Source organism: Typha angustifolia, chromosome 2 (genome assembly GCF_048772165.1).
Source record: "Typha angustifolia cultivar Huaian chromosome 2, ASM4877216v1, whole genome shotgun sequence".
In the NCBI taxonomy this organism is placed as follows: Eukaryota; Viridiplantae; Streptophyta; class Magnoliopsida; order Poales; family Typhaceae; genus Typha; species Typha angustifolia.
The window spans coordinates 5,519,763-5,545,476 of NC_133240.1; the positions used below are offsets into that span (position 1 = coordinate 5,519,763).

At 34.6% G+C, this 25,714-nt stretch overlaps 2 protein-coding genes across 6 annotated transcripts in view; one reads left to right on the forward strand and one right to left on the reverse strand.

Annotated features, from left to right (window-relative positions):
• Positions 1–8,582, forward strand: part of LOC140769973 (uncharacterized) — a 62,520-nt gene extending 53,938 nt beyond the window's left edge. Inside the window, exons 38-48 of one of the 4 annotated variants that reach the window (XM_073110905.1) lie at positions 1,126–1,176; positions 1,254–1,433; positions 1,571–1,893; positions 1,985–2,329; positions 2,487–2,571; positions 4,883–5,029; positions 6,100–6,204; positions 6,278–6,388; positions 6,471–6,566; positions 7,433–7,502; positions 7,601–8,582. In XM_073110905.1, coding sequence (XP_072967006.1) covers positions 1,126–1,176; positions 1,254–1,433; positions 1,571–1,893; positions 1,985–2,329; positions 2,487–2,571; positions 4,883–5,029; positions 6,100–6,204; positions 6,278–6,388; positions 6,471–6,566; positions 7,433–7,502; positions 7,601–8,265 — 2,178 coding nt within the window. In that variant the 3' untranslated portion in view covers positions 8,266–8,582. Of the gene's footprint in view, positions 1–1,125; positions 1,177–1,253; positions 1,468–1,570; positions 1,894–1,984; positions 2,330–2,486; positions 2,572–4,882; positions 5,032–6,099; positions 6,205–6,277; positions 6,389–6,470; positions 6,567–7,432; positions 7,503–7,600 lie in introns of those variants that run through there. The other 3 variants (XR_012105972.1, XM_073110916.1, XM_073110923.1) reach the window with 3 other exon arrangements.
• A 2,633-nt stretch (positions 8,583–11,215) lies between these two features.
• LOC140773979 (uncharacterized) overlaps positions 11,216–25,714 on the reverse strand; it is a 33,936-nt gene continuing 19,437 nt past the window's right edge. The window contains exons 10-21 of one of the 2 annotated variants that reach the window (XR_012106546.1): positions 22,760–22,815; positions 19,432–20,087; positions 18,904–19,094; positions 18,454–18,754; positions 17,057–17,344; positions 16,847–16,956; positions 13,802–14,129; positions 12,839–13,249; positions 12,494–12,729; positions 12,362–12,410; positions 11,709–11,810; positions 11,216–11,546 (exon numbers count right to left, since the gene is read on the reverse strand). Coding sequence is in view for 1 of the 2 variants with exons in the window: in XM_073116791.1 (XP_072972892.1) it covers positions 12,404–12,410; positions 12,494–12,729; positions 12,839–13,249; positions 13,802–14,129; positions 16,847–16,956; positions 17,057–17,344; positions 18,454–18,754; positions 18,904–19,094; positions 19,432–20,087; positions 22,760–22,815 (2,584 nt within the window). In the remaining variant the exon portion in view is untranslated. The remainder of the gene's footprint in view (positions 11,547–11,708; positions 11,811–12,361; positions 12,411–12,493; positions 12,730–12,838; positions 13,250–13,801; positions 14,130–16,846; positions 16,957–17,056; positions 17,345–18,453; positions 18,755–18,903; positions 19,095–19,431; positions 20,088–22,759; positions 22,816–25,714) is intronic. The other variant, XM_073116791.1, reaches the window with a different exon arrangement.

The window sequence follows — 25,714 nt, forward strand, 5'->3', positions numbered from 1 at the left end:
TAGCATTATATTTAAGTTGATATGCACAACATAATTATTATAGGGAAATTTACAAATACACCATACAATTTTTGCATTATTTGTGGTTTGCCTTACCTTGTTGGTAATTTTAAAGTGATTAATCTATCATCTGAAGAACGTGCAAAAAATGACTCTTCTTTAGATTTATCCTAAGTCCTAACATTGTTTAATCAAATCGAGTCAAGAAATATATATTCCTTCCTCTATAAATGTAAATAGTTTGGAAAATCTACAAATAATGTGTTACATTTTAAATATTTTGGAAATAACACCCTGTATTTTGTGTTTATTATTGTTTATATGTTGTCTTTTGGACCTTCATTGGTCAATGCCTTTTGAATTTAAACTTGTCTTTGTGATGTACAAATCTATGCTGCCAAATCGTTAGATTGACTATGCCTGCAGTAGTCCATACAGACAACAGCTATCAAACGAATAAATGACCTGTATCCTTCAGTTGATGACCTTATGGTTTCTCATGCAATAATGCAATATAATGTTTCAATTTTAGTGAAGCCTAAGTTGAGGTCTGAGTGGAAACATCTCTCTTCTTCCACCTCAAAAGATTGTTATTTTTCCATTTCCAGTCAGTTGAAGTTAGGTGATCTTCTACTTGGGTCAAGATCTTTAGTTCTTTTCCACTTTCTACCTGATTCTTTTATCTTGAGGACTCTGAATCATTATTCTTTCTAGGATCACAATCTAAAGCACCTATGATCTAAATTGTGGTAGTTACTCTCCTTTGATATTTAGCATACTGAGCAGGGAAAAGGAAAATCTTCAGTATCTCCTGCCAGCCTATTTCATGCTTCTGTTAATGTTAGAACCAAGGATGAAAACTCTTATTGTTTTCTGATTGCTGCCTTGGGAAGAGAGAAATTATGTGGTTTAAAGAGATTTCAGGAGTGAATGAAGCATTTTATGGTACCCTTTACTGAACAACTGAAAGTAACCTTTTCATTGCCGAGAGATGACTAGTGTTTTACAGCCATGTTTTATCAACTGCATTGCAGAAGTCTTTTTTGTTGCTTTTGCTAATTTTAGATGAGTTTTACTTGAGAATTGCCTTTTAGTTTGTAAGATTCAGCTTAATTTTGTTTGCAGAAACCTGAAAGACGACTTGGTGTCTTTGTACATGCCGAAGGAGCAATTAAGGTTGTTCTTTATAACCCAAAGCTACACTAGAGTTGACCTATATCATGTTATATTGACTTCTTTACATTTATGAATAGGTACTGAGTATTGCTGATTCAAGATACCATACCCTGAAGGACATGAAAGAAATCGGTTTCCTTGGATTCAAAGAAAGGAATGATATTGATCAGAAACAGGATCATCATGTTAATTTCAGTGAAGTGATTACACTACACTTGCCATTTATTGGGATATCGTTGATAAGCTCTTACCCACAGGTGCATAGGATACTTGATCTATGACTTTAGTATGGTATACTTACTCTCATTTTTCCTTGCAATTCAGAAGATTACAGGAAGAAACATAATCAATGTAACATGTATGTAGTCAATTGCTTATTTTTCTATATTCTCAGGAATTACTTTTCGTTTGTGCAAAGGAGACATCTATAGTTGCAACACAAAGCTTGGATCAGCAGAAGATTTCATTTCAGATATTATCTCTGCAAATTGACAATCAGTTCTCTGATACACCTTATCCTATATTGCTGTCATTTGATAATGAAGTGGGAAGGTCCTTGAACTTTTTGAGAAGTAAAGAAAACAAGCTTAGATTACAAAGTGACAATTTAAATCATTATGCATCTGACAGTACATCTCGACCTGTCATTCGCATAGCTGCTACCAGATGGAGGACTAGAGATACGCAATTGGTCTCTTATAAATATATAAAGATAGGGTACAATCTTTTCCTTCTATTCATGATTATATGTATTTTTGCCATGTTGAGTTCCCAACTTGCAGAAACTTCTGATATTAATCAATTGCAGTGTGGCACCTTTGTGCATCGAGCTTGAAGAACGAGCTGTTATGAGTCTGCTCGAATTTTTTCGAGCTACTTCTTCTAGGATACATGACAGAAGATCAGAAAAGGATGTTGAATTGCAGACATGGAACTTTCGTACAAATGCTCTGAAAGATTGCCCAAGAAATTCTAAAGGCTTTAAAAGCATGTCAGGAGGTTGTGACTTTATGGAAGAGCAGAGTGACAGCCAGTTTCTTCCTTCTGTTGTTCCTGCTGGTGCTCCATGGCAACAAATCTACCTTTTAGCAAGAAGACAGGAAAAGATATATGTGGAAACATTTGAATTGTCTCCTATCAAGCTGTCTCTTAGGTAGTGTCATTGTTTTCTTGGCTTTTGCTACATCAATAATGGAGCAACTAGATCTCTACATATTTTAGTGTTCTACCTTACCAATCAATATATAATTTTTTTCTCTCCTTCATTTAAATTTGATCTTGCACTAACTGGCCTGTGTTATTTTTTAAAGCTTTACAAGCACTCCATGGATGAATAGGAGTGAAGTTGGATCAGACATAGATACTAATTATCAAAGCAGCAGTACTGCAATTCAGGTGGATTTTTTTTTATTTTGCTTGAAAATGACTGCTTTCTAGTAGTTCTAAGTGCATTTTGCTTCTATAGTTGGTCAGCATAATTCTCATTCTGTTGTGGTTTAGTATATTTGATAGATATATGCACTCTGAAGCATTTGACATGGAACAGATTGTGAATTTTTTTTGCGCTACTCTTTGTTCAATTTGTTTCAGTTTGCTTTTTTTTACCCTTATAATTTAGCAATTCCATGACATTGTAATGTTGAAATTAAAGTTACGACAGCATCCATCAATAACCAATTGTAACAAAATACCTGTGTGAAGCTAGGTTTACAAATTTACATAAGCATTGTAGCTTTATCTATCTCCACATCTAAAAGCTTTTCAATTGAACCCAATGAAATCTCATAAAGATGAGTATGATTGGGGAATAATGATTTTAGAACTATCAATCTGGGTAAGATGGATTAATAATTGGTAGCTATTGTAAGGTCACTTCCACCACCTTCCTATTTACTTAAATGTGTCAATTTTTTTTTTTTTTAATCATGAGTGAAGTTCTTTTGAGAACTAGATTCCTTTACTTTTTAAACCTTTTTGTGTTAAGTTTAAATGTGAATCCTAAGCTTGCCAACTTTAACTAAAATAGTATGGATCATGCTAGTCAGCATGAGTTGATATTTATCGTGCTAGTGATACCATAGTCAGCATGGGTTGATACGTATCATGCTAGTGATATCAACAACTATAAGTGGGAGTATATCGATATTCCTTATGCTGACCATACTACTAGTCCACTAGGTACCTAGCAATTACTAATTTCAATGATACCGGATTTAGGTTAGGTCTCTTTTATCCCTTTAGTACCTTTTCTTTTGGTGGTTGATATATACAAATTACACGTCAAATTTCAGAATTTAATTAATATATGATCATAGTAGGTCTGCCACTTAAATACTAAGTGTGTGATACAATAATATCTAGTGCTAAAAGACTTGAATTTAGCTTCTAAGACTTATTTTAGCCTTTTTAGGGCTTAAAAAGATTTAAAGATTGTTTTCTTGGGCATATTGAGGCCATCTAGTGTGTCAGCCACACTAGCTTGGCATGGCATGTGCTATGATACATTCCATGTTGAGCCAAGGTTGGCACACCCCATGCCTGTGGCATGACAATCTTTGCAAATAATTAGGTAAAGCAGAAATTTCATGATTTGCCATCAGAGCATGTGTACCAGATGCGTGTTTGAAGTAGACACTAAATATACTATTTTGATATTATCCACAATTTTATGTATGCTCACTCTTCCTCAAACGACCAATTTCAGATGTGTATTAGGCAAGAGGTTTCACCAAAGTCCTAAGCATTTGTACGAGATGCATGTTGGAAGTAGACACTAAATATACTAATTTGATATTATCCCAACTTTTATATGCTTACAGCTTAATCTTCTTTAAACAATTGCTTTGGGATTTTGTATTGGCTGTATTGGTCTTTCCAGTCACTATATCTGCCATTTTGGTTTTGGGCTACTTTTTTAAGAACTTAAATTCTATTGAAATTTGAAAGATATAAAATGCAGGTACCTTGTGAAAGTTCAAAGAGAAATGGTAGAGGTAGGAGAATTTTGATTACTTGCCTAAGTAGTAGCAACATAATATGAAGAGTGAAAAATACTCAGAAACAATATCAAACTCCAGGTTTAGTAAGTACCCATGCTCATCATTGTTGACCAACAACTCTGAGATAGGTAGCAGCAGGAAGCCACCTTTGTCAGAGGAGCCTGACGGACATCTCTTCGACAGAGGCTAGATCCAGCGGTGATAAAAGGAAAAGGAAAAAAGAAAGAGGGGAGAGAGAAGGGGAGAAATAAACAGAAGGAAAGGAGAGAGAAGATAGGGGACTTACCTCTTTGGAGCTTTGTAGCATCATATTTTCCTTGGATTGGCCAAACCATGGAAACTATTGAAGAAGATGCATGAAGGGAGAGACCAAGAAAAATATTGAAAGTTATAAAGGGCTGTTAGAAACATCAATATGGCTTATATCTTTCTTGTCGGGCATGTCAGCTGATATGGGGCCTATATGGCTGTAACTCGGCTTAAAATCAAGGAAACCTTGGTTTCATCCTTCGTTCAGCCTCGGCCAATACTGATACGTGTAGTCCATACGTCCAAACCATGATACACCTTTTTAGTTAAATCTTAGTTTGGAAATGTCATAGGAAACTTGCTTATAATACATATTTGTCTTTAGAAAATAGTGATTCTTTATGTGCCTCTTCAATTTGATAACTTTTCAGTATTTATGTCATGATTAACCATTGCAGAGAGGTTTGATGGCGCTTGTTGATGTTGAAGGAGTACAAGTCCACCTTGGGGAATTGATGATGGAAAATCTTATGGCTAGCTGGGGATCAGTCCAAGAGATCCTTGCTAAACATTATACAAGGCAGTTGCTTCATGAACTGTATAAGGTGAAACACATGTTAATTATTCATTTATCTTATATTACCATGTTTTAATTGCCTGCTTCATTACATGTTTACAGTAACATTTATTTTGCTTCCCATCTCAATAATTTCTTTTGAGTTATTGCCCTAGCAAATGACCATACTTGCTAAGGTTTTTGTGACTTATGTTCAAAGCTTTTTTGAAATTCTTAAATTTCATTGTTATCTTAAATATTTTGCAATCTATTCTGTAATATATATGTAAGTCAATTAAATAGAGAAGAATGGAGGAAAAAGGATCCATTTAGCTGAACCTACAGATATGGTGCTAACCTCAAACAGAGACACATTAGTGTAATTTCAATTTTCATGGACCAAAATGTGAGTTGCTATTCTTCATGATCTTCTTCATGATCTTCAGTTGAACTGATCGTAGTTGGATGAAAATGATAAAGAGTTCTGTGAGGCATTTGGCATAGGTGGACAATATTGAGTAAAGCCAGATGCGGTCCTAATTGACAATAACAGAGGGCTTTCTCGCCTAGGTATAGTTGTGAAAAGAGAGACAGGACATGTAAACTGATATTGGTGGGCTAATCTCAGCTTAGATGTCATCTAATGTTTTTATTATCTTAATCTGGAAAATTGACCAGTATAACTCCTGGATTCAAGTATTGGACGATCCTGATCTGTATCGCTGAAATGGATCGGCTGATATGGCTGATTTAGTCGATCCCCGCTCCGATTTGCCTGAAGTGGAAGGCTGATACAGCCGATACTATTGATATGTATCGGTTTTTCAAAGAGAGCATTTTCACTTTGTTCTTATATCTGTCAATTCTTTTTTGTTCCTTTCCTTCACAATCTTGTTAGTGTATATAATTACAATGTTTTATATCCAACATGAACAAGGTAATCTATTCAAAATTTTCTCTTATATTTCCTGTGTAAAACCTGATACTATATACAACGCAGTATGATTGTTGTCATAGTATTTTGGAATGTTTCTGTTAATTTCATTAATTTGGTTCAGCCAGTGTGACATAAACTATGGGCTTTCTCTTTCTTACAGTCCAGACATTATCAACATGCAGGTATTTGGTTCAGCTGGTGTTATAGGAAACCCTATGGGTTTTGCAAGGAATGTCGGAATTGGTCTCAAAGATTTTGTATCTGCCTCTAGTAGAGGAGTTCTACAGGTCCTTAACATTCTCCCTTTCTGCTGGAGCATGTGACTTTTCTTTCATAATCATTTAGCAAGTGTGGTTGCAGAGTCCTGCCGAACTATTAACTGGCATAGCTCAAGGTTCAAAAACCCTTCTCAGCAGTACTATCTATGCCATGAGCAGTGCTACTACTCAGTTCAGTAAAACTGCTCACAAGGTAACATTCAAATTCTTCATTAGATCGTGCCATAGAATTGTTTCGATTTTGCCAATGCATCATGAGTCGTTCTATTTTGCAGGGTATTGTTGCTTTTACATTTGACGAACAGGCTGTTTCTGAAATGGATGAACAGAAGAAGCATCATGGAAAAGGTGTTTTAAATGGGTTCCTAGAGGTAAATTCTATGATTTATCTGTTAGTTAGTATATTGGACATGATTGCTGGCCATTTCATACTATACAAGAAAAAACAATTAGAGAAATGGTTTTGGAGAAGATAACATATAATAGATATCTTTATATGAGGTCAATAAAGGTAAAGAGGAATTCAGGTTTTCTTTTTAAAGATGTGTCCTAATATTTAATTGTTGAGCTCGTGAATTGTTCAAAGTTCAAACCATCTATCGTCGTCCTCTTTAATATTATATTGTTCTTTAGGCCAGTCTAGGACCATGTATAATTGAATGTTTCATACAAGTGAACATTGTGTGACAACAGCTGTTGAATCCTCTTGCAGTGCTTTTCCTTCACCAAATTAATGCAATTAAATTTATTTTCACATTTTACTTTTTCCGCATCTGTTATGTAGATATTTAGCATGTTCAAAGGTTATGTTCATGAAATATCTGGAGATTGATATTTGTAATTACTTCACTAAATCTTTGCAAGTGTAAAAGTGAACTGATTTAGGTCGGTGAAAGGTCCCTACATTGGGCTTTGCTATCTTATCCAAAAGCCTCGATAAGGGATAAGAGGATCTGATAAGTGCCTGTGATAACTTTCTCATGACACTTTACAAGGGAAATTTGGAGTTTGGGCAGTGAAAACAAAGACGTTTTTGAATTTCAACAGAGTAATTAGTACACCATATTATATTTCATGCATCCACTATTCTTATTGTGCAACCAGATAAGGCAGTAGGTTGAAACCATCGGTATATGGAGAATTCAATTCTCAGTTCCGTTTGGTCTTCACATGTGGATTACTTTCATGGATTAACACTAGGTGAGATGTTATCTCATCTACTTGCATCATTTTACAGGGTTTAACGGGTCTTCTCCAATCGCCAATCCGGGGTGCTGAAAAGCATGGTCTTCCTGGTGTTGTCTCAGGTAATGCTACTTATTAGTGACTGATTTTCAAGTTGTAGTCATATAGTGAAATTCATGAATTCTAACATCTCAGTAAATGCATTTATCTGTTCCTACAGGAATAGCAATGGGAACTGCTGGCCTTGTGGCAAGGCCAGTGGCTAGTATTCTTGAAGCCACAGGAAAAACCGCTCAGAGCATCAGAAATAGGAGTAACCCCCACCATTTCAATCGCTTCCGTGTCCGATTTCCCAGGCCTTTAGCCAGAGAGCTTCCTTTGATGCCATATTCTTGGGAAGAAGCTATTGGAGTGACAATGCTTTTACAGGCTGATGGTCAGAGACTCAAGGATGAGACATTTGTCATGTGCAAAACACTCAAACTGGCAGGGAAGTTTGTTATACTTAGTGAGAGGCTACTTCTAGTTGTTTGGTGCCCTTATTTGGTAGATTTAGGCACAGCAAATTTTGTTGGTGTTCCATCTGATCCAGCATGGGTGATAGAAACCGAGATGAATCTAGAGAGTGTTGTTCATATAGATAGGTCAGAGGAAATGGTGAATATTGTTGGAAGCAATGCAGAGACATTATTCAAGCACAAAAGAGGCGGATCAAGGAATAGACCGTGGAGTCCTCCTACTTCTTCACCACTCTTTCATACAATTGTTGAATTGCCAAATGTGGAAGAAGCAGTGGATGCTCTACAGGTTATATTATCTATGATCGAAAAAGGAAGGATGCGAAGGGCGGGTCTCCACATCTTACATAGGAGTAATATCAGCTGATAGCACAATGTTTGATCCTTACATCTTTTGCTGCCTTAGTTGATCCTCGCTGACCCATGATCTTTTCTTTTCTTTTTTTTTTCACTCAGGTTAGCTGTAAATTAAGTGTTCCGAGGTTATATAGGCGAAAGAATTTCAAATGTAAGTAGATAAAGAAGGTAGGAAGAAAAGATACTATTATGCTTCTTAGGGAGCAAAGAAAGGCTAAGTAGGGTAGTGGCCTTTCTCTTTCCATGTTGTAAAGCATATAATCTGTTTCTTAATGTATAAACAATAGTCAGTTGAATATATTCGAGTGAAGCTGCCTTGATTGACCTTACCTACAACCTGTGATTTATTTTCTTCCCCTCTACTACCATATGCTAATATATATGAAAGAAAACGTTCTGCAACTCATATTTGATCACCAGAAAGGAATGGAAAAGGAAATGAGAAATAAAAGGGGAAACATGTTCATAGGCGACTCCTATTTGGTCACCAGAAAGAGAAGGGAAAGGAAAAGGAAAAGGAAAAGAGAAATAAAAGGCGAAACATGTTCAGAGGTGTATGCTTCGAGTCTCTTGTTTTTTTTTTTCCTTTGTTTTTTCTGAGAAGAAAGGGGTTCTACCGTGTTATATAAGAAAAGGATATACAGATAGAAGGGAAACAGAAATTAGAGAGGGCAATGAAGGAGAAATGTATAGATTACAAGCAACAGAGAGGTAAAGGCTTTAAAAATAGTGGAGCCCTTAGAAGGGTGACAGGGCTCTAAAAATTTCTCCAAATGTGAGATGCCTAATAGAAAATCCGAAGTTAGCCCTCGCGCACTCGTGGAATAAGCTTATTATATAATAAGCCTTCTTATTCTGGTATAGTAATTAAATATTTTATTTTATTCTAGTATAGTGATTTATTATTTTCTTTTATTTTATTCCATACAATTTTAAAAAATAATTTAATAATAATTTAGAATCACTATTTTACCTTTAGATTATACAATATTTAATTATACATTATCTTGGCTACAATTGAGATTTTCTCAGCTCTTTTTTATTAAATATCAGTCATCTTAGCTATAGTTTAAGTTTTTTCTCTCATATATTTCTTCTTTTAAATATTACTTATCTTACCTACGGTTTAGATTTTTTTTTTTTTGAACTAGTAAATTTTGCAAAAGTAAAAAAAAAAAATATTAAGCCCCTAGTACAGGCTTATAAGCTCGCTGTTGTACAGACTTATAACCTCACATTACACTGCAGTGTCTATTTATTTCTTCTAATATATGATTATTTTACGTAGAATGTGGGCTTATAGCTCCATATTACCACATAGTGCCTCTTTATCTAATACATGATTATTTTATATAACAAGTGCGAGATTATTTTCCTACAATGCGGACTTATAATCTTGCATTATCCTGTAGCGCATAGTTATTTCTTTATAGTGTGGGTATATAGAGTATCTTAGTCCGCAGTTTAATAAATATAATATTAGTTTAGAAAAATATTATTTACCACTACTTTAACATATAATTGAGGATATTTTTGTTATTTGGTTTAAAACATTACTAATTCTCAATATAATTTTATTATTCTTTGATACTTTAATATCAACTGTGTCTCATCAATTGTACTTATTACTCTATTAATCTAAACATTAGTTATGCCTATTCCATTCTTATTTCACAAGGGAACGCAACTTTAGTGTATAGAAAATAAAAAAGATATTATTATTTTCCCTCTATATCTTTCACCAAATGATTGTGCAATCAACATTTTAAGGCCTTTCCTTAATAATAGGGGATACAGCCTAGTCTTGAAGAAAGCTGGTCGTAAATTCCTCTTATGTAATTGCATTCGAAGAGAATGTAGGTAATGGATTCTGGATGATCCCGTAGTGCGAAGTTTGTTAAGATGAACTAAAGTAAGGGGACATATGGCGATTAACGAAGACAAAGAAAACCACAAAAATGGGAAAAACCCTAGCAAAGCTTCATGGGAAAAGCCATGAACATCCACGGTTGGAAAAATTAATTGAAATGATTTGACTATAAGATTAATGGGTATTTGTACTTAAAATTTTTCCAAATTTAAGACCATTGTCTAAAAGAAAGAAAAAGCAAATTAGAGTTAGGGACACCTTTTAGGATTAGTAACTATGTAGGGATAGAATGAATTTGACTTTCACCAGAAAAAAGCAATATAGTAAACAAATTTAATATAAATAACCAAATTATAATAGAGAATTGAGTCAAAGCGCAGAGATGATGAATTTGATTTTCCCGTGAATATTTAGTAAATTGTTAACTAGAGCTATTTGGATTTAATATTAAATAAATTTTTAATTAGAGCGCTTTGTACATACAATTGAAGATCGTTGCATTGGTTTATATTTTGAGAGGGATAGCTTAGCAACCTTATATATTAGAGACTACGGGCTTATAATCCATAAAATGAAAACAAAATGCTTCTCATAATTCAGTTTTACTTTAACCGACCAAAATTTGCCAATTTTCAGCACAATCTTATCATAATATAGTGTGGTAGATGCCCTCTGGCAAATAGCCTATATCTTTACAAAATCAATTGTGCCGTTTCACTTGCTCATTTGGCATGTCTTCATGTATAAGAAACAGAGTAATGGCATTAAGATCCATCTTCAGATGCTTCATGCGAATGAAGCACACTTCGTGCACAGCTCGTTTAAACCGAACAGATTCTTAAGAAAGAAGAAGTGCTGCCATTCGATACTGCACCTAAACCACAGACCACATCTGAGGTCTAATCTGTATCAACTTATGGTTCTACTCACCTTTCTTTGGTAAAGATCATCATCACGTAGCAGCAAGCTTCTAAGTGGTATATCAATTGATCAGATACAACATCTGAGGTCTAATCTGTATCAATTGAACTCTTATAATCATTTAACTATCTAGGGAAAAAATCAATTGGTCAGATATACGGCAGAGAACTTGCTCAACCAATGCACATGGAAATGGCATTTAGATATTCCAACTTGTAGTCATTACATATACAAATATATCAACTCATGTTTAAAGAACAGAATTTAGGTAATATTTTTTCTTGTCATTGATTTACAAATGTGTTTGTACAAATAAATACTAATAACTCCGACAAAATGAAATTATGGATTCACTGATCTTGCATGATTTCCCAGAGAAATTGCTGCAGGATACCACTCTGAATCATAAACTGGTATTTTGTGATTCCAAGACATGTCCACCGTCAAGTTGTAGCTTTGCATGATCTTAACCCTCATAATTTGCCAGATCCAATAGAAACCTATACCAATATAAGATCACCGGTCAGCTTGTTAGGTAAATGTGTTATACAGTTATGTCCAAGGTATGCCATCTTTTACTTCGACATGAAATACATTAGAAAGAATGGATGAGAAAGGAATTTGACTAAGATAGCATCCAGATGGTATCAAAGGGAGTTCACCTTTTCAATGCTTAACGAGGAGTCGCCAATCTCAACGGCTTACAGGATAGGTGACCAGTCGAAGTGACTTGAGCCTTACTCTTCCCAAAAGGGTTACATGGTCTGAATGATTGATTGGTCACCACATGTCAATTGTGATGGTTAGTAGCACAAATCAAGCAATTTTTTGAGTTTTGATATGATTAACTAGGCCAAGATTATCTTAATTATATATTATATCATATCCTAATTCATCAAATCTGAGGTATTTTATGATTTGTTTTACCCTTCTTTTATGCCTTCCATGTGATTAGACTACATTACGTCATCGTTAAATAGAATCTTTAAATAGGACATGTAATAATTGTTCTATAATGGTTTTAAATTCCTTTCCTGTTGAGATATTTTCATTTTCATTGTCAAGATAAGATGATATATTTCACTAACTGAGACACATTTTAGTGGAAATTTTAATTCCATGAATCGAATGCCAACCTTAACTAAATGACGTGGATATCAAGCTCTTCTAATCGTTAGTATACATATTTGTAGGTTCTGGATGGAGAAAGGACTGGTCAGATCAATTATGGAGGTTGATTTCACAGTAAACTACCATCTATGCATTCCAGATTATTTGACTACCTTAAAACAAAAATGGCTATAACATTGCTTACCTGTAAAAAGATTTCAAACGGCTCTAAAGCATCTTATTCTTCTCAGGACCTGTAGTCAACAGTGCTTGAACAATTCAGTAACGTGCAGTTCATATAGCCAAACAAAAGAAAATAACTGCATCAGAATCCTACCTAAGTATGCTCTTTCTCAAGGGGAACCGACTCACTGGTCCTTTTGATTTTAGCTCCTTATGTTGCCTAGGTTTATGCTTTTCAGTTTTCAATGAATTGTTACTAGTTTCCCCAATCAAACTGGCTCCTTTCTGGACCTTCTCATGATAGATAGCTGGAGGTGAAAGTCTCAGTTGAGGTAAAATATCTATCTGAAAAGATTTTTGAGCTTTCTGGAGATTACTTAATATTTCTAACTGCAAGAACAAAATCTCTTTTGGCTCAGATATAAGATAAATGCAAATGAAGGAAATCAACAAAAATAAAATAGCAGCAAGTTCAATATTTTAAGAACATTAGATTTACCCGTGACATTTGTTGAATCCCACGAGGTCTCTCTACAATATCTGATTCATGCAGGTGTTGAACATTAAGGACTCCTTGTGAATGCATGAGCTTTGATGGATCATAATTGACTAACCCGTTCTCCACATCAACCAATTTGTTTCGTGCATGTGAGTCCTTTTTCAGAAAACAGACTGGACATCCAGACAAGGACACTTTGTTGGACGGCATGCTTTCCTCAGATTCACAATAAATATGTGTTGAATGACCACACTTGTATACTCGAACTCCTGAACTAGCAGAGCCCTTGTTAAGAGAGCAATTGCATATGCAGCACCTGAAATCTTCTGGGGCAAAAGCATGAGAAACCCCTTTCCTTAGCAAGCAGAAGGTATAAAACGTGTCATCCTCAATTACTGATTTAGCTGTCTCCTAGAGATGGGAGAAGGAAAAATATAAATTGATAAAAAGTAAATTACATGGTTTTTTCTTGTGAGACATGAATCTGAAAAGGACATTAACAAGATTTAAAATATGATCATAAGACATAAGAGTAACAATATGCTTGGACATGGATTTAAGTCAACAATCATTATCAATTTCTCACAGCTGAGAAACATAGCAGTCTATGCATTTGTTACTTAAGTTCAATATATCCAAAAGGGTGCATTCTACCAACGAAACACACTACAAAACATGCATCTGAGAGTCGTGTCTATTTTAATGGAGGAGCTAACTTTCATCACCCGAGACAAGAAAGGAACACAGACGATAGAGGAAGGATAGTTAAACAACTTCCACAAGCATTCTGTTTTTCAAATAGCTATGTGTTGGACAAGATGCACCTTGAAGGACATATCTTCTAAAATTTCAGTAAAAGTAGCTATTTTGCGTCTGAAAGTTATACCAGAGATAAACACAACACACTTTAACTAAAGATTAAAAGCAATATACAGCATGCAGGCGTGGTGCAGATATACTTACTAGAATTCTTTTCTCGTAGCCATATGTTTCCAGCATTTTAATTATGATGATTTTAAAATCACCAAATTCCTGATTCCTATTGTCAGAAAGGAGTTTGGCCATAATTACTGGCAAGGGTATATATCCAGCCATTCCCTCAATAATTTCCCCAACAAATTGTGAAAACACTCTCCGCAAAAGAGTGAAACATATTTTGCTCTCAAATGGCCTCCCTAAAGGGGATTCTTCTCCATTGACTTGGTCACCACCAATTGCAGGCATCTTTCCCAACCAGCTTAGTTCATATATGTCCTTGTCACTGCTAAATCTCTTCAGTGGCTCAGAAAAGCTGAAATGAAAAGGCACAAAGGCACAACTTCTCACATTTGGAAATTATGAGAAGACTAAAGAACTGTCACATCAAGAACATTGAAACAGGAGATTTACTATAATGAATAACATCCAAGTGATCTTTTGTATTTTATTACATTATTCTTTTAACTTTCATTACAGTTTATTCACAAAATGATAAAAAAAGAATAAAATTTTACAATAATACATCCATAATATCATTTGAAAGAACTTGAGGGATGATAAACAAGAGTCATTTTTAGCAAATCACAATTTATTATTATTGGCAACAAGGATCTAACACAACTTAAGCAACATATGATGCAGTGTCAAAATCAATTTAGAGTAAAAACCTGAAAAGGTACAAGAATAATACTATGCAGGCCTAGAATCCACCATGAGCAAGAAATTTTCTGTCATGTATTATTCCATCTAAATAATGAGCAAGACTATATATAATAGAAGCATGCACCAAGCAGGTCTACAATCCAAGATAAACTATAATTATTGTGTCATGTATTACTACATCTAAATAATGAGCCAGAGCATACTGAACCTTCATGTAACATAAAATGTACCAGCATGAATGAAATACAAGCTTGCAATCATGGTTTGAAGTATAAGCCAATACTGATACATATAATCCAGTACATATTGGTACCAAATCGTGCCAATCCTAAATAAGGGTTGATATTTCCATGGTTTCAGCTAGTATCAGTTGTATCGTCCTCTATCAACCAAACCGGCTTCCCCAATCAGCCATATCGGCCAATACAGGGCGGATATAACCAAGGTTTTAAAAGACTGCAGACGATAGAAGAGCGAAGAAGGGGTCATGTAGTGCCTAACATCTAGACAGTTTTGTAAGTGAGCGCTCAAAATACAAAACAGTTTAACAATAAACGAATAAAAGAAATAATAATTAGAGAAAAGAAATAAATATAATGCATACAATCTAGAAAATATATCAATGTATTCTTGTTAAGAACTATTCTAAGCAATTTGAACCCAATATCTTATCAAGATCTATAGAAGTTACCAATTTCAAGTCAACCAACGTACTAAAATATGATTCAAGATACTAAGGCGGTCATCTAGGCAGGATCTGAGAGGAGCCTAAACATCAATGCAGAAAACAATGGATACGACACATGCAATTTCGGATTTGTTTCTTAATGCGAGTCGAATACAGGTTGGATCCAATACTCTCTTTTATGTTCTCTGCCCTTTTCTTTCTCTCACCTATAGGACTTTGCAGTCCCTAAATAGAAAGCATGCTGCCTTGATCAGGCACACAGCTCTCAAATGGGAAAGTTGGAAAGAAACTTGTAACTTTGTCCAGAACATTTGAGTTGTCTATCACTTGGATACACATTGATGCAGAGCAGCACATATAACACAATTGATATTTTATCATGTCAATAATCTGCTGCAGCACATATCCTTTATGGTATTTTATGGATCAGCATCTATAGCTCAATGCAATGAGACACACGACAATCAAACTGAACGCTCTTTACCTAATTGTAAGTGAATATGTTGTTCTACTAATTTCAGAGACAATGGGCAACTCATACAAACATTTTATACATCCATAATGTTTGACATAATGCAGAGAAAAATAAGATATTTTTCATAATCGACTCTGCTAGTAAAACCATTCCCAGCTTGAACATGACTGAAATCTTAACTCTTCAGTACATGGAAGAAACTGATAATGGATAACTTTCGAAACTCAACAAAACAATTATTACTTTCTATGAATTTAACCTTGCTTATTGTTCCATCTTATGAAGGTTAAGATTGTGTTTTACCTTTATTTTCTCAATCTCTGGGACTTCTGTTTCTTATTTAGTTAGGTGATATTTCTAGAAACCAAGTGTCTCATCTATAGGGCATTCTGATAAATCGATATCACACATATATGGAGCTATATTTTGCATATGGAAGATGTTAACTAGGAAAATGAAACAGTTAGATATGCTAGAGAAATGAACCTGCATATAGTTTTATTTAGTCTTTCTAGGATACTTGGGTACACAATGTGGTGCTTCTTGCATGGCATTTGATATTTTATTACTTCACCAAAATAAGCAACTAAAACGGCAGAATATTCAGTATGATCCAGTTTTTTTATTACAAGTGTTCTCATTCAGGAAACTAAATTACTGTTACAATGAAGTGTATTGCTCTTATTACACATGTTCTAATCAAAAACCAGCATAAGCAAGCAAATTTTGCTAATATAGTAAATCTGCTTGCTTGTGTAGTTGGCCACTTGGCCAAGCTTCCTATGTGGAAATAACCAGATGAGGTCCATCTTTCTATAAGTGTTAGAGCTGATCGGAATGATGATTTTATTATTTAATATGGTTCATTCTTAAACAGGTTAAGAAATCTATATATCTCATAAGCCCCTCCAACAAAAATACATTCTGAAAATAAATGAGGTAAAGGTCACACTGTTTCCATGCTTTGATTGAAAATGAATAAAATGTCATTAAGGTAAATAAGATATTCACTAAAATCACCATTAATATTGATAAGAGAGCAAAAACAAAATGCACATGTGATGGGAATAACCAAACATAAACAGAACATATGTTTTTCAATTCTCAGACTGCTGTTTAAGTATCTTTGTACGATATTTGCATTTACACAAAGACACTGTAGTTATGTATATTTACACTATTTTTAGTTGAGTATACAACTTACGAGTCAAACAGACGAAACCAAAGAGATTCGGACTCTTGTGGATCTAAACGTTGAGTATTTCTTTGGCATAAGGCAATAGAAGCATGCAATACATCAAGCACCGGAACAGCCTGCATAGAAGTAAGAACTTTACCTACAATGGTTCATTATAAACACGAGATAATAGCTAAAGATAATACTCTACTAACATTAATGGCCAAATGAACAAACCTCGTTCATTTTTAATATGTTACTAGGTTGCCCAATCTCTGTAAAATTACTCGATGAGATGCCACATAGTGTTTTTTCCACAGCAGCGATAAGCAATTTAAATTTTTCATTAAGACCAGTGATCATAAGCACTAGGGCACTTGCAACATCACCAACCCTTTCTAGCAAAAAAGCAGCTGCATCTGTAATTCCATAATCTTGACAAAGACGCAGACAGTGCTCCAGTCTATAGTTGTCAAAAGTTTCAAGGAACTGAAGAACTGAAGTGCGTTCAAATTGACACAAAAGCTGCACAAAAGGATGTGAAGATTTCATTAATGTGAAAATCTATTCTGAAAACAAGCACATCAGATAAATGGGAACTAGTGGACAAGGAACAGTAAAATAATGTTTCATTAGATTCTGTCAATATAATGTAAAGAATAAAGTCTTCCTCTCAAAATTATAATTGCCAAGAATACTGTTAAGCAGAACATATTCACATCTGTAATATTCAAAACACCACACTGCTGAATTAATGGAGCAACTTGATATCTAGTTGTCTACCATATACATTCCCTTGTTCTGAATTATTGATCACTTTATATATGCCAGCTTTAGACATGTGGTTGAGAATGTTGGCTAAAAAAGTATCTATAAACAAGAAAAGAACAAAGTCATTTAACAACGCTTAAAAAGTACTTTCTAATTCTAATCTCCTTAGTAGATTTCTAACCTAGATTCCTAATTCAGTCATTCATGTATAGGCCCAAAAAGTGCATGTGAATTAAATAGGTGAAGGTTTTATATTTTAAATGATAGCTATAGCTCTTGCTCTTGATACCATGTTGTATCACTAGTTACTCTTAAAATTTATTAGAAAATGGTAGTTTCATTGTCTATATTCTAGCATTATCTAATAAATTTTTTAACGACATATTTTTCAGATTTTCAGTTAATAAGAATACTTCTTCAACACATTCCCTTGAAGGTCATGTTTGCATCACAATTCTTCACATGCATAGACTGTTGCAAGAACAAATAACAATGTCATAGGCAAGATGGAAAGGGAAGCAATAATTACTCTAGGAATAAAATATCATAGACAGAATATAATAGAGCAATTATTGAGGGAAACTTAAAATGTTCAGCTAAACAGAATCCTTACTATATTAGATATGTTGATCAAGCACATATTCTAGTATTTATCAGCCAAAGCTTTGCTATTCGATAATCAAATTGGATTTTGAAATAGCCACTTGGTGTACCAAAAGGAAATGTAGAACTGGAAATAACGATGGAAATGTTGAATATGGTATAAATGCATAGTTCATTAGTTTTATTGAAGAACTTAATGTATTCAGTTACTATCAGTAATAGCACCCTTTACTTCAAAACAAGTTGCACAGAAATCTTACCTCCAAATACTCTTCAACCAGATCATCAGTTATATGAATTGCATTATGATGCAGAAGCTTTGGAGATCTTAGTCTTTCCACAAAAGCTTCAATTTCATTGGAGGTATTTCCCACTATCCCAACTGGATTGTTGGACAGATAGTCAATTTCAAGCTCAGAAATGTTGAGAGTGCCAGACAAGTGAACCTCGATCGCAGTTTTAAGGTAAAGGAAAAGACTTTGCGGATGAGAGTGAAGCTTTGAGAGAATATGTTTGCTCTCGCTACTGAAATGGTCAATGACCAAAAAGAATGTGCATGATCTGAGACGTACAAGCCATAGTTAGAAAATGAAACATACACAATTTCGAGATACAAATCAAAGAAGAATAAATGCAACAGATTGAAGAGATCTTCTATAGTAATTATAGTTATAAAAGCCAAAGACACTGAAGTTTTTCTACAGATTCACCTGCTTAGCTTGGCCAGCTCAGGAATTCGACAAATTACCTCTGACCGAAAAGACAAAGCTTCACTATTTGCCAACTGTAGTAACATTTTGTTGATAAAGGCAAATGCATGGATAGGTTCACGAACATCCTTCATATAACTATCTAAAGCAGCAATATTTTGGCCTCTGATCATATGTATTATGCCACACGCCTGTATCATCAACAAGGATAAAAATATGAAAATAGATAACCATCTGACTGTGAGGATGCTATGCACCAGAATATTCTCAGATAAAGTAATTCAAGTTCAGAGTGGGGGCTTTGGCAATTTAATTGCATTTGGTTTTTTTATTTGCAGTAATAGACTCTACTGTGCACCGGATATGTAAATTTTATGTATTCCATTATAAACAAAAATGTGCATCGACTATAAAAATATATGCATTTAATTTTATATGCTAAATCAAAAAATGAAATACAATTAAATTGCAAAAGTCCCATTCAGAGTGATATGAGTCATACTTAAAATATGTAAATAACAAGCTCACCTGATGAAATTGAGCCTTCTCGCAGAGATGTAACATATCATCAGAATTCCATTTCGTCTGCGGAATTGCCCTCAAAAGTGTCAGCACTTGTTTCTCTTTTTGAGATGCTACTGCATTTAGATTAGGAGTACATAATCCCACAATGGGTGATGTTAAATATTCAAAAATATGCTTTAATACTCTTTGAGATATTGTTGCTTGTTTAAAAGAAACAAGAAAAGTGATGAACTCAAGCAAATGACTTAAGTCCTTTTCTGAAGGCCAAACTTGCATGTCGCCATCCAAGACAATTGATCTGATCAGCTCATTTTCCAAGCCAAGAACATCTATAAGCTTGTTTGCAATCTTCTGTACCATAATATTATGATCTTCTAGTCTCCCAAAATCATCTTGCCCATTATCAGTAGGAGGTACAATGGCATTATTAGTGGAGTTATCTAATGGTTCATGCCCCTCTTCCATTAAAGCACATTTAAGAACTTCCATAGTTGCTTCTGTGTCCAACCAAAGCAAATAGCATAGATTTGGGCAAGTTTCACACGATGACTTAAAACTCTTGAATATTTGAGAAGTCAGAGACTTTGAATCCTCGAGCAAAAACAGCATCAATTCATGCCTAACTGATCTTACACGTGAATAGGAAAGAATACCATGCCCTGTCACCATTTAAATCTTTTACTTAAGCATTTAAGTTAAAAAAAAATGGAAGGTGAGCGATGATGATAAACAAGGAAAAGAAGAAGAAACCTGAAGCACAACATCAAAGGAAAGGTAGCATTTCATTATGTGATAATCAAAAGTAAACAGGGAAGTACAGGTTCAGAAATCATGTCATGAATAAGTCTTTCAAGATCTAGTGAGTCTGTCAATTTAGCTCATTGTTCACAAACAACTCGTGTTCAGCTTGAACTTTTGTTTGGAATCAAACACATATACACATGTAACCTTTACATTCAAATCAAACGTTTAAAACTGATTATTCATTAATAGATATTCTAGCTATCATCTCAGCTAGGTGAATCAAACTCGTGGAGCTCTAAATGGGCTTTAAGTGAGCTAGTTAACCCGACTTTGAACAAGCTTGAATTAATTCACCTAGCTAACTAGCCAAAGGAGCCAAACAAGAGAGAGCTAGCTCGAATTCTTTTAAGCTAAGCATGAGCTAGGATTTCAACTTGATTTCCAGCTGGATTACTGTTCAAGTTAGATGAATATAATTATGAGCCAAAGACAAGCAATCACTCTTCTTTGGCTCATTGCCACCATCAACCATTATCCCTTTCTCTATTCTAGAGAAACCAATATCAAACTATTCCTACTTTAGATTAGAAACACTACTATCAAGCATAAACCCAATTACAACTTTATCTTTGATTTAACTAAAATTATTTCAAAAATCTTTTCCTCTCCTATTACCAACTTATCTCATTCCACAAACCAAAACTTTCTGCTCAATTTATCTCCCTTTCTCCTCTTTGCTGTCCCCACCTATGTTAGTTTTTACTTAAGTATGCATTGCATACTTACAAGTAGATGTTAATATGTAACCATTACATATATAAAGAATAGTGACTTATAGCCATCACACACAAAAAATAATATGTAGTCACTGCGTCCATAGAGAATGGTAATATGTAGTTATTGCATACGTAGAGAATAGTAGTATAGTGGCATTGCATACATAGAGAATGATAATATATAGTCATTGTGTACATAGAGAATGTTAATATATAACCATTACGTATATAGAGAATATTAATATGTAATATTTACATAAATAGAGAATGATAATGTGTATATAGATGCTTACACTGCAGACATAGAGAATGTTACTACAGCATTTATTATATGGTGCCATTGCGGTTTAGTTCATCCATTCCATCAATCTACTTTTTGTCACATCAAGGGGGGAATTTTGTAGATTCATAGAAGACGCAAAAGTTTCCTTATTTACCTCGACATTATGAAATATAATTATTGGACCACTATTCTAGATTATAAACAAACATCAGAATACCCTACTCTAGATTAGAGGTACAATTTTAAGAATAAAAATCTAGAATATCTATGCTAGAGCTTCCCATAATCTCAAAGCAAACAAGGCTTTAAGCTCTAGAATATGACAAGAAATTTTGATAATGAAAACCAGAATATGATGTGACAAAAATATTGTAATTAAATGCTCCTCGAGCAGCACCATTGAAGGTCTTATTTGCTCAAAAATAAACATCTTTTTGGAGGCTACCCAAATTGAATACTGATGATCCAACAAAATATATTTTTTGGAGGCAACCTGATGGGGAGAACAAATGCCAATATTGTTGTTAAAGCATAAAAGTGTTGTGTGCTTTCCATTCATCTAGACCCTTGCGGATTCTTTTCTTAAATAGGTTTTACCATGGTCTTACGACTTTGCGAAGACCTATGTTTTTGGTAAACACTCGCTCGGGCCAGGTCACTGTGACTCCCCTTGTGAGGAGGCACCCCCCACGGCCACAACTTATCGGCCTCCTTCAGAGCTTTTTTCTAGGTTGTGTTGAGATTCTGAAAACTGATGTGTGTTGCTTTTCCAGGGTATGGGACTTTGGAAATGTCCGATCTACTTATTATTAAAAAAGCTTAATTACACTTTGCCCTTCTATACTTTGACCCAGTATCACTTTGCCCCCTATACTTTGACCTTGTATTATTTTACTCCCTATACTTTGATCCTGTATCACTTTGCCCCTTATATTATAAAAAAATATCTTCCTATACTTTTGAAATGCTACAACTAAACACATATGTTAGCATTCTGTGAGTTAAAACTCACGTGATAAGCATGTGAACTATATATTACTTTCATACATATTTTTATTTAGAGGACCAAATAGTTGACATAAAAAATAGAAGGATAAAAAGGAAAGTTAATTTTCAAGTGTTTCATTCATATAAAATTATAAATCATGCCATGTTGAAACTAAAAATTGTGAAGAGTTATAGTGACTCACCTTATGTTTGTTTCTCTAACCTTTTACTTGTTAAATAGAAGCTACAAAATATAATTCTGTAGTAGACCTTATAAGACTTAATTTTTCGAAGTGTTATAGAAACTTTAAGGCATGCAATACTGGTGGTATATCCCCACCAATTCACAAGTTCAATTATTTTTAGGAAAAGGAACAATGCTAATGCACCAGATAATTGTTCATTATCAGGAATATATACCATAGACATAGTACAATTATTCCAAAATCAAGCATCAGCAAGAATGAAAAAGTTTGGTCAGTGATAATCCACGGCCTTGACTTTAGAAAGCTGAAAGCATGTCAACACTGAAATTCCTTACCTGGAGGAAATGCTAGGCCTTGAAAGCAATACTTCAGATAAACAAGCATCCTATAGCTGTTCATCAAAATAGATGTTATAGTACAAGATAAACAGGAGTGAATAAACATTTCTACAAAGAAATAGCAGCATTGAATAAACATGACTTGGAGTAATTCAGTAAGTACATAAAATAAAGTGAGAAATAAGTCAACCAGAATAGAAATGAAGTATATCAGCAATTACATCAACCCTGGAAAAATACATCATTTAGTAGAATATATGACTCATATGGTATTACAAATCAAATCCAAACAGCAACTACAGCCTTTCCCATGGACAGTGAAAAGAACAGCAGAACGAGAGGGTGTTTGGCAACAACAAATTACTGGAGTAATGTGACAAGACTATGGAATTGTGAATTCCAGAGTTTATTGTTCAGATTTCCTGTTTAGATGTCATAAGCAGAGTAATAGTATGCTGTTTTGGTCGAGAATCATAGATTTTAGAGTAAATTTGGAGTTAAATGTAATCTACTCAAATCTATGTACTTTTAGATGCAAACTTATGGCCTCCTAAAATTGTCTCTAATACCATGTTAGGTAAGATTAACCTATTAAGTAATGGACCAACAGTCTATTTCATGCCTTACCATAACTAATAACCATCTCACAAGCATAGCATCAAGATTCATTATTCAAGAGAACGGTATAAATAAAGCCAATGCTTCCACTTCAATATAGTTGTGTGATTCATAGAACAGTAACGAACTAGATAGTCATAATGGTTGGAGTTGTTGGAATGGTCATGCCTCATCAAAGACCATACAAGGATTAGTTAAGCCCAACAAACCATTAGGTTCATCAAATACACTGACTAATGAGACATGGATCCAGATAAGGGAGTTATGGATTCATCAATATGGAAAAACTTGGAAAATAAGGAGACATTACATTAAGGATAGATAGCATACATATAAGCCTTTAAAAATAAATATATACTCATGTATGTGTATTTTATTAAATTAAATCAGCTTTATAATATAAATCATTATTTTCCTAAATACATCTATAATTTATTCATTGACAATGCTAACCCTTTAACAATCTGTTAGCTCATAATATCACTAAGAAGAAAAACTATTTATCATGTCAGTTGATTGATGCATGGAAGTCTAATATGGGGTCTCCATCAAATTCATATATCATGCCCAATAAAATAACATTGTGTCAATTTTTACAAATAGAACCTTCTTGACCTTGTGGGAAATTTTAATTTAACTTTGTTAGGTTTTTATTTGTTGGCAATTGTGTACAAAATATTTTAAGTGTATTTTTTACATGTATACACAAGTCTAGAATATCTCTGGTCTAAAGAATTGCAAGGTTATTGGAGAAAAGCTATTGAGTTCACAAACGCGTTCGAACGCGGGCACTGCGTTCACACAAACAAAGAGCTGCGTTCACAAACGAGTTCGAACGCGGTGCGTTCACAAACGAGTTCGAACGCGAAATCCGCGTTCACAAACGCGTTCGAACGCGGACACTGCGTTCACACAGACAGAGAGCCGTGTTCACAAACGCATTCGAACGCAACCTGAAGAATTCAAGCTGTCGCGTTCGAACGCACTCGAGCCCGTTCGAACGCACCAACAAAGTTTAAAATTATTGGACTTTCATGAGTACGGATAAGATTCAGATTTGTCTTTATCTTGAAGATCATGAGTACGGATAAGATTCGGATTTGGCTTTATCTTGAAGAACATGAGTACGGATAAGACTCGGAGTTGGCTCTATCTTGAAGATCATGAGTACGGATAAGACTCGGATTTGGCTCTATCTTGAATATCATATATAAGGATTATGAAACCCTAACTCTAGGGTGGTGGAAGAAACATTATTGAGGGTGACTTCTTGAAGCTACATCGGTTCTTCTACCAACAAGGTTCCACTCATCTACAAGAATTTAATCTTTCGTCTTAAGGGTGATCTAGACGAAAGATCAATCTCGAGGGCTACTGAGATTGGACTTCAATCACAAGAAGCAGTGAATCGTGGGTTCTAGCGATCAAGACTGAGAGAAACAAAGTCGTTTGGATCGACGGGGTGTTTTGTGAGTCAGTCTTGTAACTGCTACTATTATAGTGATTGGTTTTGATCCGAGTTTAGATCCGTGGTTTTTTTCCCGTTTTGGGTTTTTCCACGTTAAAATCTTGGCGTTCATCTCTACTTTTGTTTTTAATATTTCTTCCGACTTTTACTTAAGCGAACGAGAAATATCATTGCCTAGAGGTTAGATACATACGTGTGTCTAGGGATTTATTTTTTTTCAAACTTACCGTTGAAGTTGTGAACTACTAATGCAACTCAAAATTGCAAAAAAATGTTAAAGAACATGTGATCAAATGTAGGCTAAATGAATTCAAAAATATAGATAACAAGAGCAGCAAATGATCGCAAATTCTTCTATTAAAATATAAGCAAGATTAAATCTCGTTCAGCATAAACTTAACAAACCAGTAAGTCTGAAATTCATAATAATAAGATATGGTCAAAGAGAACAATTAATCGACTACTAGACTTAGGTTAATCAAAAGCAGGTTAAAGATAGGTTGGACCTCAACCAATGTGAAGTATAGTGTGTAGCCCTAAGCAGGCACCTTCAACTTCAATACCGGGCACCAATTGTCCTCATTATATTGCAAGAGATCTCTCAAGACAACAATAAATACTGGAAATGAATCAGAGTGATTAGGTAGATTAACAAGAAACCCACAAGGATTATGAGGGGAGGGGTTTATAGAGAGGAGGTCAAAGGTATAAACCCACACACTGTGGGAGTGAATAGAGTAGAATGAAGAGTAAGGGAGAAGAAGACAAGTGCTTGTTAACCTTCCAAAGATGATCTCCCACTAGAGGTTGCATAGGGCTTATAGAAAGGAGGGGAGACCAAAAGTCCATTTTGGAAGGTCCAAAGA